The sequence below is a fragment of the Scomber japonicus genome, chromosome 12 (assembly GCF_027409825.1).
Source record: "Scomber japonicus isolate fScoJap1 chromosome 12, fScoJap1.pri, whole genome shotgun sequence".
Taxonomy (NCBI): Eukaryota; Metazoa; Chordata; class Actinopteri; order Scombriformes; family Scombridae; genus Scomber; species Scomber japonicus.
In genome coordinates, this window is record NC_070589.1 from 18,841,945 (window position 1) to 18,854,380 (window position 12,436).

At 41.1% G+C, this 12,436-nt stretch overlaps 1 protein-coding gene across 1 annotated transcript in view; it reads right to left on the reverse strand.

Moving 5' to 3' along the window:
* Positions 1–1,344: 1,344 nt before the first annotated feature.
* Positions 1,345–12,436, reverse strand: part of cdh2 (cadherin 2, type 1, N-cadherin (neuronal)) — a 62,734-nt gene continuing 51,642 nt past the window's right edge. The window contains exons 11-16 of the mRNA XM_053330602.1: positions 12,200–12,342; positions 10,904–11,137; positions 9,404–9,637; positions 9,039–9,178; positions 5,205–5,369; positions 1,345–2,522 (exon numbers count right to left, since the gene is read on the reverse strand). Of these exons, the coding sequence (XP_053186577.1) occupies positions 2,316–2,522; positions 5,205–5,369; positions 9,039–9,178; positions 9,404–9,637; positions 10,904–11,137; positions 12,200–12,342 (1,123 nt within the window). The 3' untranslated portion in view covers positions 1,345–2,315. The remainder of the gene's footprint in view (positions 2,523–5,204; positions 5,370–9,038; positions 9,179–9,403; positions 9,638–10,903; positions 11,138–12,199; positions 12,343–12,436) is intronic.

Here is a 12,436-nt window from a genome sequence, read left to right on the forward strand (position 1 = left end):
TCTGAGATAAGTGATATGCACCAGGCAAGGTCATTTAAAAACAACTCTGTGAGAATAACTTGTATATGAAAACTTCTTAAGAGGTACAGGATGTGGAACTGATTAACACAGAGCAGCTACACTGATTACACCAGCTGAAAAACAAAGGGCAAGTACGGTTCAGTGATTATTCTCTAATGGACATTCATTGGGTTTTGTGTGAGGACTACAAAACCAAACTGGCTAATTTGGTTGAATTAATAAGCCATGTCCGCATCTATTCAACTGAGTGCAAGTGGTGGCTCTGTGAATTACAAGTACCACAGTAATCAAGGAAAGGGGAAAGGAAGGGCAGGTGGAGGCTAAATGGTTGACGTTCTGTGACTTTCATCATCCAAAGACACCGCGCACGTGACAGCTGAACAGATCGTTACAACTGCACCAATCCCACCAAAGCCATGCACATACAGTACACACACACACACACCCCCACATCCACACCCACACACATCGTTCTTGTCTTCATCCTTCCACACGTCCCAAGGGTCCACATACATGCAGAGTCCCTAGAGGCAGTTTTTGGAGGGGTTCTTCATTTTGAGGTCAAGTACAATCTGACCTACACTGCTTTATAGTACAAACCCCTGCAAGCAGACAGGTACTGAATGGATTTGGCTTGTCCATGAGCTTTTGACCTTGACTTGGCAAAGGACACATAGATAGTGTTACAGAAATGAGCTTATTGTTTTCATCTTAGCCTGCAAGTCACACAGCTTATCCTTGGACTTGTATGAGCCTTTAGCGTTTTACTTTTACACAATGTGTGCAACCCACAAATAAAAATATGGGCATAAATGATTTATTCTCTCCTGTGGTAATATATTGTAAATTGAACTACTTTTTGTTTAAACTTTTGTCCTGAGATAGATTGCACAGTTCACAGTCTAATTAAGCCTCTACAACAATGCTCAGCTTAAGTAAAACAAATAAATAAAGAGGCAGTTCTTAGCTCCAAAATTAGCATTTTATTTCGATGGTTGGGGTCAGAGATGTATAATTTGTTTTCCAGTACATATGGTTATCCACACCGCTTAAGTCCAAAACCTTTTCCAGTCTTAAAGCTGATTCAGTAATTAGTGCCTAGCATGTCATGCCACCCTACCCCACCCCCCTTTTTGGTACAAATTCAACAGTTGTGCTGACAAGATCACTACTTTTCAATTTTTTATCAATGTGTTTTTTTCATGTTTTATACAAAAAACTCTCTTAGCTTCTACACATTTAATGTCACCCAGATTTTTATTTTTTTTTCACTTTGTAAATAAATTTGGGAAACAACATTTGTCATTTTTGTTGTCATGAAAAGATAAAAACATGCAAAAAAAATTTGAATTTGTAGTCCAAATTATACATTTACAAGTTTGGAACTTTTTGCACTTCTTCATATACTACATCAAAAGAAAAGATAAAGAAAAAAACATTATGTACACACATCTTTTTACAGTGAAGTAAAACTTGAAAATATCAGATGATGACTAAGGCAAATGAAGTGTACATAGATTAGACCAAAACAGTTTTTTTTGTTGTTTTTGTAAAATACTACATCACTTCAGAAAAAAAAAGAAAACAAAAATCTGCTACAAAAGTATGATTCATAACTCCCTTTATTTGCAACCAGCTGCATAATTTTAATTTTTTAGTGAAAAAGTCTAGAAGTCTAGCGTACTGTACAGTGCTGCTCTTAATTGTTTTGCTTTCCATCAAAGCTAACAGATGATCCTTCATTTCTTCGTCTTTGTAGTTTATTTAAATAATCTTCAACAAACAGGAGCGTTGTGTAACCAAAGAAAAAAAAGCATGTAGAAGCATACCAGAGTGTAACATACTTTGTTTGAAATCACTCCAAAAGTCAGTACCATTAAAGCCTTGAACATAAAACTAATCATTTAGATCCAAAAAAATGTACAAAAAGGCACATTATATCCCAGTGCTTCTGTACTGTGAAATTCAAGTGTAACTGAGCGCATTCAATACCAACAGTCCAAGTGGTGACAGTCCACCAGTGTTCCCTCCCATATCCTCCATAACTGGAGCACAGGCTATGCCTAAGCTTTCAACAAGCATATGTATGCGTAGACTACAACAATAAGCCTAGGTTGGTTGTTTTTGAAAAAAATTCAGAATCAATGTATTTTTTGTTTCTTTTCTGTCACAGTTCCGTAACTCTCTTAGGGAATATCAGTATGTCAGAACCTGTCCATGTCCATCAACAGGAAATCTTTCCTTTTCTTCATTTTTTTTTCATCTTTTGATCCTTCAACGAGTGGCTGTGTGTCCTAGTCATCACTTCCGCCGTACATGTCTGCCAGTTTTCTAAAGCGAGGGCCCCAGTCGTTGAGGTAATCGTAGTCCTGGTCACCCCCACTGCTGGAGGAGTTGAGGGAGCTTAGGGAACCAGCTGTGGAGCCGCTGCCCTCGTAGTCAAACACTAGCAGGGAGTCGTAGGGAGGAGCGGTGGGGTCGTTGTCTGCTGCCTTAAGTCCCTGTGAAGAAGGAAATAAAACCACGGTTAGATGAAAAGATTAAAACACTGCCTGCAACAAGGAGCGAGCCACATCAACACAGCTCCCCCAACCCCCCTACTGCTGCACACAAACAGGCTAATCTATCCTAAAACCAGTCGGTGCTTCTCCCTCCACTTGTTCAGGAAATCAGGTTTTTGTCCGGATTAATCAGGCTCTAGTGTTCATGTGGGTTTCCTCTGCATTTCGGTTGGGATTCTCCTAATGTTTTCTGGGATGTAGGATTATCCAGTGCTTGATCAAAAGCCAATATTGAGCATGACCAGCAGCCTCAGACGAATGGATTCATCTCCCCTTCCCCCACTGACCCTTGTGCCAGCCCCCACCCTCCGTCTCTCTTCAAGGGCCTTGACACTCTGGCACTGACACTTGTACAGTCATCTATAGATAGTAGTATCTTTCATATTTCGTATTTATCTGAATCCCACCTAAACAGTAAACTGAGCACGAGAAGAGGTGAGAATGTGTGCGCACATGTGTGTGTATGTGTAATCTTGTGGCTCTTGGTGCTGCAAGTGGGGATGGTTCTGTTTTGAAGATTGTGCTTGACATTCCCAGAAATCCTCATAGCATCATGAGAGGTCCTCAGATTGATTTTCAGCCTCATTCCCTAACAGTCCTCAGGAGACTTGATGGATTGCTAATCTAGGAGTTGAGATGTGCTTTGACCATGAACCACTTTGGATCCGAGTCTGGTTTCTACTCTCTCATCGCCACAACTGAGGACACCTAACAAATAATAAATGAATTAACTGGAGCAACATAACACAGAAAACGAGACCTCCGCTCATTGGGAACTTGTCAAAGATTTATGGTTTCCTCTGCGCTGCCATTATGGCACTGAAATGCTCTCAAATAAAAAGATGGATTGAATTAAAGTGCTTGGGCACTTAGTGATTATTTTCCACTTGTTAGCTTTCGTTAAGTATTTGCTCAGGGCTGTGGTGCTGATAATTTGGTGGGAAATATAACAGATGGATCGTTCATTACAATTACAACCATAATCGCTCTGCTGGTTATAGCCCCCTCCATCTACAACCAAAACCCCACTGGCAGTTTCATAAGGTTAGTCAATCACAGAACTCAGCCCCCTAATTTCATTATAACTGAGTCATCCACTGTGCTGCAGACAATCACGACTCTCGGTGAAATGGCGTACTGTCCTCAATTTTTTGGAGTCACTTTGTCCTGTATATAACAAAAGAAAAAGGGTAATCAAACCCACTGGTATTTCTATTCACAGCAGACAACCTTGCCAAGGCTGAAACGAGGCGCTATGCAAAACAATGACGGCAATCACTTCAGCTTTGTCTCCCTCTGTGGTGCTGTGTCCACCTGTGACCAACAGAGGTCATGTCAGGTTGGTGCTAATGTATTTAATGTTACCCCCCTCTGTGGGAACTGACCAGGAGTTGACTAATAGACCTTTGTTTGTCTGAATGTGGGGTTAAAGTCCTTATGCTAAATCTATGCCTAATTTTTTTGTCCCTCTAATTTAATTAAGAACCACAAGCTCCCGGGGCATGTGCACTTTTCAGGATGGAGATCAGAGCCGCTCCCCCCTTTGCCTCTCCCCCTCCATCTCCCTGCTCCACTGGCAGCAAGCCCTTATCAGTTAGGTCAGATTCCAGCTCCGTGTGAGCGCTGGAGCTACCATGACTGAGCTTTAGCAACAGTCAAATCTGGGACTAAAAACAGATCAACATTGCTTGGTTGCAGCTAGCGTTTCTGGGTCAGGACTTGAAACGGCTTCAAGGTCTTGTGAGAATGTTAAAATAATGTGAAAAAAAACAAAAGTGATGAAGAATGGTGCACTCTGTCAAACTGTTCTTTATCGAACAGCGCAAAGCATTACTTTTCACCCAATATCAACTGTTACGACAAGTGTATTAGGTGTATTCATGACATGCTGTGAGAGTGAGTGGTGCCTGGGTAAAAGGATCTGAGAGATAGATGGTTCAGGGAGCAGAACTGAAAGATCAAGTTCTAATCTAAAAACATGGGCGCCATCCAAAAACTAGTAGAGAACTCCATTTGTAATGCTGTGAAACTCTTGTCTGTTGGAGATTGTGAAAAATACATGACTGCTCTTTTCATTTTACATTCTCCCTTCATGCTGGAGTCAATGATGGCCTCAGGCAAACGAGGGCACTCTGAACAGTGCACGCCAATAGAAAACCAATGTATTGCCTCTCTCATCTCTCATTTCTGGGCTGACACATCTGTAACTCTTCTTTGGCAGAAAGTGAGGAGAAAAACAATTATATCTAAGTGAGTTAGCATCATGTACTTTTTTGGCTTTATACGTGTCTCAACAGATATACGTGAGATGAGAAAAGTTTCTACTCTCTGCTTAGAAAAAAGATGAAAACAATTCTAATAATTTATTCCGTTTTGAGTATTTCTTTACTCCAGCTGGTGCACAACTGTATGATACTGAGTCATATGAAGCAAACTGTTTATTTAGATACAAGTTTATTGTAACAAAATCATTCGACTTGAAAATGAAATTCAAGCTTTGAGACAGCGCTGATCCTTTCGTTTCAGCTCTTTTCCTGGGATTTGATTTCACCATGTGGCAAAACAATCCCAGTTTTCAATAACGCCGTACGCTTCGGTGCTGCAGCTAGCTGGTGTTCTTACCTCGCTGATGAAATCTCCAATATCTCCAGGGTGGGGTGCTGCTGATCTCATGGGGTACTGTGGCTCAGGATGGAGGGGTCTCTCGTCTAGACGGCGGATCCCCACAGGCTTGATGGCATCAGGCTCTATCGTGTCCGGCTGCTGGAGCTGACTCAGGTCATAATCCTGGGTAACACAGACAGACAGATGGGAGTTAGTGAGCGGCAAGATGAGACCCCGACCTGAGTGTGGTGATTTAAATAGGTAAACGCAGCCTGTGCTTTGCAGAGGAAGAGAAGTTCAGCTGAGTGGAGGGAAGATTTTTTTTTTTTTTTTTTTAAGCTGGACTGCAGCAAGGAGAGTTGAGGGAACACGAGGGAAACTTTAATCTTCTTGTCTGTGAAGCACAAGCCTAGGGACAATTTGACACATTAAAAGAGCCAGCACTGAGGGGGTCCAAGCTGAGGACCACATCATACGCTGCAGAGTGTTTGTACTTGTGCGGTATGCTGCAGGAAGGATGTGCAGGCGACTGTTTTGCTCTAATCAATGCCCAGACACGGGATGGTGGATATGCATAAGCCATTGCTAATCCTATTAACATTACCAAGGCAACCTGAATGGCTCGCAGTTTGTGCAAAGTCATGGGCAGGGAAGGAGGAGGAGAAAGAGTGAGGAGAGAGAGAGAGAGAGAGAAAAAAAAGAACTAGGAGAGAAAGAGCTATGGTGAAGAGCAGAGTTGAGCTGAGCTGAATAACTGGATGGTATCACGGTGACAGCAGATATGATAGAGAAAATGCCATTTGAGAATCAGGGTGTGTGCCTAATAAGCGTGCATGATGGATTGTCCCTCTTTAGAAGATTTTCGGTAATCCATCCATCTCTAATATCCCCCTTCAAAATTGTCTTTGCTCAGTTGCACATGTACGTACACACACAGACACTCGCATGCTCACTCCCAAGAAAAAAGAAAAAAAAGGAAAAAAGAAAAAAAACTGCACAATCTAACAAAACAAAAAAAGAAAAAGAGAATGAATATAAACCTTGTGGTGACGGGTAAACAGCCCAGATATATAAACACGACAAAGCAAGCAGCCACTTGACAAACATCTACTTCACTCCAAACTAATACGTTTCATCTTAAATATAAAACAAACACATTGATTATTCATGTGTAATTTGATTTCATGGGCCATGACAGTAACCCTGAGGCTAGCTTGATACGAACAATGGTCATCACACATCACGCCATAATGCCATCCATCATCTTTGGTCCATTTCAGTCTGACTCCTGTTTGACCTTCTTTGAGGTCATACACCGGAGGGGTCAGGAGTTGGTGACAGGAATTGCAGCAGACCCATATAATGGCTGATCTAAGCAGGGAGGTCTAATGGCATACCAACCCCTTCAGGGAATTGACTCCTTACACGAACACTGGTCGGGTGAAATGGCTGCCCCTGGCACTAATGACCCACATTCACACATAGGAGACTGAACATTGCTATGCCTTTCACACTTAATTGTTTGTGAGACGTAGCACAGCAATTTCAAACAGAACTGAAATTATTTATCATCGTGCCAAGGTCCAAAACCTCCCTTAAAATAAAGGAACATTTCAGTTTATTTTTGTGGTTTTGGCCATTATAGTAACACTGTAGTATATCTGGTGAGATTTAGACAGGCATCTTTACTAAAAATAACTCCAAAGGGATGAGAAATTATATAATATAAATATATATATATATAATAACAGTTTTAAACAAACTCTATGTCCAACTTATTTGGAAAAAAAAGAAAGAGACAAAACTCTTTTGAAAAGCTGCACCATAGTTTATAGACAAACCTTCTTGGCTGTGTACAGTGGCAGTCAGCAGTTTGGACACACCTTTCTCACTTGAATGAGAAAGTGTGTCTGAACTTCTAATTAGTACTGTATAAAATCTTAAATCTTACTGCTTATGTTTCTTGCTTTTGATTTTGTGAGGATGTGACAGCAATCCCATATTTCAGCAACAACATTGTAATCATAATTGTTAGAAAACAGTTAGAAAACTGCAACTTCCACTCCTGAGATTATAAACTGAAATGACCCTTTAAGAGACCTCACAACTTCTCTTTATTTTTGCTGACAAATAAGTGTGGCAGTTAGATAAACCAGTCTGATTCATTTTGTTTCACTTACTGCATGTGATTGAAAAACAAATCAAAACATTTTGTTCGAAGCCACCTTCTCTAAGGTTAATGTGCATGAAATCTTTCTGAGGTCATCTGAAGAAGCAGATGACTCTTTCCTCTTTTACTTCTTTCCTGCACACAAACGTGCACAACAACTTCTCAATTTGTTATTATTTCTGTATTATTTCTTTCCATGTCTTGGGAGTGCAGCCTGATCAGCTGTCTGCCTTTGATAAAATGAGTGTTTCACAAACCAATACAAACCAGGGCAATGGCAGCAGCAGCTAAAATCATATACTCTGAGAGCGCCCAATGGTCTGACACTTCAATTTCCTCCCCAGCGGGAGATAGGGAGAACAGAGGTGGGCATTATAAGACCACATCGCTGGGAAAGTCAGGTCCATTTTTTACCCAACACTGACTCCCTCGATTCCGCAGACAAGACCATTTTCTCCTGGCGCCCTGTCCTCCTCTGCGCCACTCAAAATGGAAGCTTGTTTTCCCTCAATAAATCGCTGCTCTCGCTCGTTTGCCTTTGAGGGGTGTTATATCATGCAACAATTTCCTTTTCAACATGTTCTGGTCCACAAGTTTGTGCATTTTGTGTGTGAAAGTGAGGATGTGAATATATAAGTGGGTACACTCCCTCCTGCCTAATAACTGGCAGATGTGTAATGGCTTTCCAGTCATATTGTTACCTTAGACAGAGCTTCATTATAGCGCCACAGCAGATGTCTGTCTCTAAATGACATCAGCTTACCAATTACAAGTCTCCGAGGCTAATTTGGCACTGTGCTGGGTCAGACCGGGGTCTCCCGCTTATTTCTGCTATACCTAAGCTACCGGAGCACTTCAGCCAGCAGCAAGAAAATAGCCCATTTGGTATATTACTGCCTTTTTTATGAAATGATTCCGTTCTGCTAACAAGGGGTCATTAGGACAATTGAATTTGTGTCTGTGCATGCCTGATCAGTACAAGGGGATGCAGAGATGTGGCTTTATAATGATGCCTATGGCATTGCTTTTTCTTTTTTTTTATTGTGTGGAGTTTATGTGTGTTTGGGTTGTGAAGTGAGAACCAGTTCCAGTTGAGAAAACATTTCCAATATTTTCAGAACCAATTGGATCAAAATGTGTTTCCCTTATTGATTCCAGGTTTCGATTCTCTTTTCAAGCTCCTTTCTGCTCTTCCGTAGAAAGAAGTACCATTTCTACTTTAAGTGAATCTGTTTTACACCCCAGTGTGAATGACTGTAAGGTGTATCCTAAAGAAGCATAACATTAAAAAGGCACTTATAAGTATATGTACGCTTGCAGAAAGTGTTTCGGTGGTCCTCTTTGTCGTCATGCTGCTACATTCTTCATATACACAGACTGCTAATACCCAAGACCACACATGCCTTATGTTATGTTTTGAAGTTTTTGTTACAGACTCAGATATTATTTTTTATGCAATACTGTAATTAGCTGTGCTAATTTAACCAATGAAAAATATTAAGTTGGTGACCTTTTTTTGCAAAGTCTGCAACGTGCAAACATCTGTGGGATAACACACTATAGACATAGCTCCTGTTTAGTAAATCATTAACCTCTGCCGCCCACAAATATCTGTTAAATATGTTATTTCTCTGTCATTAATATTATCTGACATCACCACATGTGTTTCACATCATTCTTACCTGATCCTCTTCTCCGCCACCTTCCTCATCATACTTGAGAATGTTGTCTCTCACATCATCCTCAGGATCGATGAGGAGCTGCTTAGCCTGACGCTCTTTATCCCGGCGCTTCATCCACACCACAAACAGCAGCACAAGAACTGATAGACAGACAGAGAGGGATCTCATATCACAAAACGTAATAACATATTTTTATACAAATGTAATCGGATCCAATGTTTTAGAGCTTGGATGGGACCTGATCAAGGCTATCTTTCTGATAATCCAACAGTAATCTATTAGTATCTCGGATAATATTTATCTGTCTTCATAATCCTTGTGTGTTAGTGTGACATGCTCTTTGAGAGGGGTACTGAGACACTCACTGAGGAGGATGATGATGCAGAGGAGGATGGAAATGATGGCGCCCGTGCCCAGACCGGCAGCAATGATGTGTTGCTGGTCAGTGCAGTCTCCGTTGATGTCACACTGGCACACTTTAACCCGCAGGTAAGAGGTGTTGGACATGGGTAGGTTGCCCGAGTCTGTGATTATGATGGGGAGCTCATAGATACCACTTTCAAGAAAGCCAATCTTTAGGCTCACCTGAGCATAGTCACCTGAGAGACACAGAGGAGAGACAGTAAAAAGAGTAAGTGAGTGATTCATGATGGCTCTGTGTTTCAGACAAAATATATTTGTAATGGCAAGTGCAGAGATTAAGTGAATATAAGATATATAAGAATAAAATAACACCTTATTCCTTAAAGGGGATTAAATCAAATCATCACTTGTACCGACCATGTTCACAGTACGATTAAACTCTTATTACCACAAATATGCAGCATAAATTCCTACCTGGAAGTTGCATCAGCATATCTAATCCAAACATGGCCAGGATTTAGATTTGGAGCTTAAAAATCTACTGAATACCTTTTGATAATGCTGCTTAGGCTAAATTCCCAGCTGCGATAATCCAGATGCCATTATCCTATTAAGATATATTCACTGTGTTTCAACTCACACTATCTAACAGCTAACACACAACAAATAAATTCTTCCACTCATATATTTGGTTCAAATTAGCATAAACAATTATTGACTGCGTGTTAAGGCTAACATTAAGGCTAATATTGTATTGTTGGTCACAGCTCTCGAGTACCTGCCCTCTCTGCAGCATGCTGTTCACACCCATTTCCTAAGTGTTTTTCAGAAGGATCATAGATCAATGTGAAGCTTTAATTACAAAACAACAGACTGATGAATGTTGTACATATTGTAAGATTTCTCTTCATTTCTATTTAATTATTAAAAACCACTAATTGAAATGTGATTGAAAAGTGAATATGCTCTTCCTCAATTTTCCAATGATGAATGCAAATGTAGGCCAGAGCAGGCAAAATGACAATTAGGTACATTTAATTCTCTTAAAAATAGCCCAGTAAATGCAAGCATAAAAAAGGATTTGCACTGCTCAAATACAATGTATAAACAGCCTAATATGAAACAATTTAGGGTGCGTTCATACCAACAGCAGTTGGTGCGCACTAAACAGTCCATTCGGACCAAAAGCTCTTAGTTCGGTTCGTTTTCGTTGGTGTGAAAGCATCAATCGCACTCGGGTGCGCACTAAATCAAGCGGACCAAGACCTCCAAAAAGAGGTGATCTCGGTCCACTTGACTCTGCACCAAATGCCGACCTACCGGAAGATGAGGGAACGTCAATATGACCAATCTTTATTCGTTTGCAGGTGTGAATGTGGACCACATCGCAGCCTGTATGCTACATAGTAACAATTTTACTGCCTGGTACGGACCAAATAATCAAACTAGTTGTGTGAAAGCACCCTTAGAGTCCCTGATGTGATATGTACTCTGTGACTTACCACTGATTCTTGTGATGGTCCAGTTTCTCCTAACATCAGAGGGCCGGTGGGCTAACTCGAAGGCAAATGGCCCAGCATTGGGGTTCAGGTCTCCGTCGAGCGCAGTGATGTTGATGGCATTTGGCTCTGGCTTTTCGCATATCTCTGCCTCCTGGGGGAACACCTTAGGAGCATTGTCGTTGATATCCACCAGGAAGATCTGCAGCGTACCTGTGCCACTTGCTGGAGGTACTCCTGCATGGGCCATAAAACGACACACACACATATACATATTTATGAGAGGGGAGGGATTTTAAAAAAAGACATATGGATGGGAGTATATACTACTGAAATGTCATCACTCATTCCTCAATCATTATGCAGTCAACAGAGAAAAGTAAAGTATGAAGTTTTTTTGCTGGGTCTCAGGCTATAATGAGACACTCTAAACAGCTATTTACTCTAGTAGGAGAGGACCCATCCAAACTGCATACTGATCCAAGAATCGAATCTCAAGTGAGGTAGACAGACAGAGGGAGATATCAGAACATTTGGGTTGTGTGTGTGTGTGTGTGTGTGTGTGCCTGTGCCTGAAGAACGTCTTCCTGACGAAGGACGCGGGATGGGAATACTAAAGCAGACAAACAGAGCCCACTGTCGTTCCTCTCAGGCTCCTCTATGTATTCACTCAGCTAAGAGGCTTTTTTACCATTCAGGCCACGCTCAAAGGAGCTAGTCATCCAATCCTGACCCATTAATGCTGAGAAACCTCTTTATTGATAGAGTTTTTAAGCCTATTGGCCTAAGCTATGCTCTGTAGAACAGGGTAAACCTGAACAGAGGTAAATCCCGCCAGTGCAGGGAAGAGGTGAATGTATCCACATGCTGGATGGTTCTAGGGATTGCTAGCACATTAACCTTCAACTAAGGTGGTCAGTGGTACAGACATGCCAAGTGCCTAGTACAAACTTGACCTTCAAACATGGAGGATACCTTTGTGGCTGTAACAGAGATAGTTTTTCAGTGTGTTTTTATGCTGTGTTTGTGCACTAGGTTATAGTGAAAAACATCACAGAGGAAGTCAAAGTGATGCTAGGTGGAAGATTGACCTTTGAGAGCTAGGGTACATTAGACATCTGCTAGGCTTCCTTTTGAAAAGGCAACATTATCTCCTCCTCAATGCTCTAACAATAATGGCCTAGAATAGAGTGCTTGTGTAACAGCCTGACTAAAACACCTAGACCATGTAACCAGTGCATCAAAGGAACTCAACAAGGTATTTTTGGGAACTGCAGTGCCACTTGAATGATTACATACCGTTGTCAGTAGCCAGGAATGTTGCGTTGTACATGCTGTTCTTCACAAAGGGGGATTCTCTGTCCAGAACGGCAATTGATGAGACTAGACCTGTGGTGGGGTCAATTCTTAGCCAGTTGGCTGGATCTGCTAGTTTGGAGTATCTGAGAAAAAAAAGAAAAAAAGAAAAAAAGAGTGATAATAATTCTTAATAATCACTTCATCCTGAATTTCAAGTCAGAAGTTATCTCTTTTTTA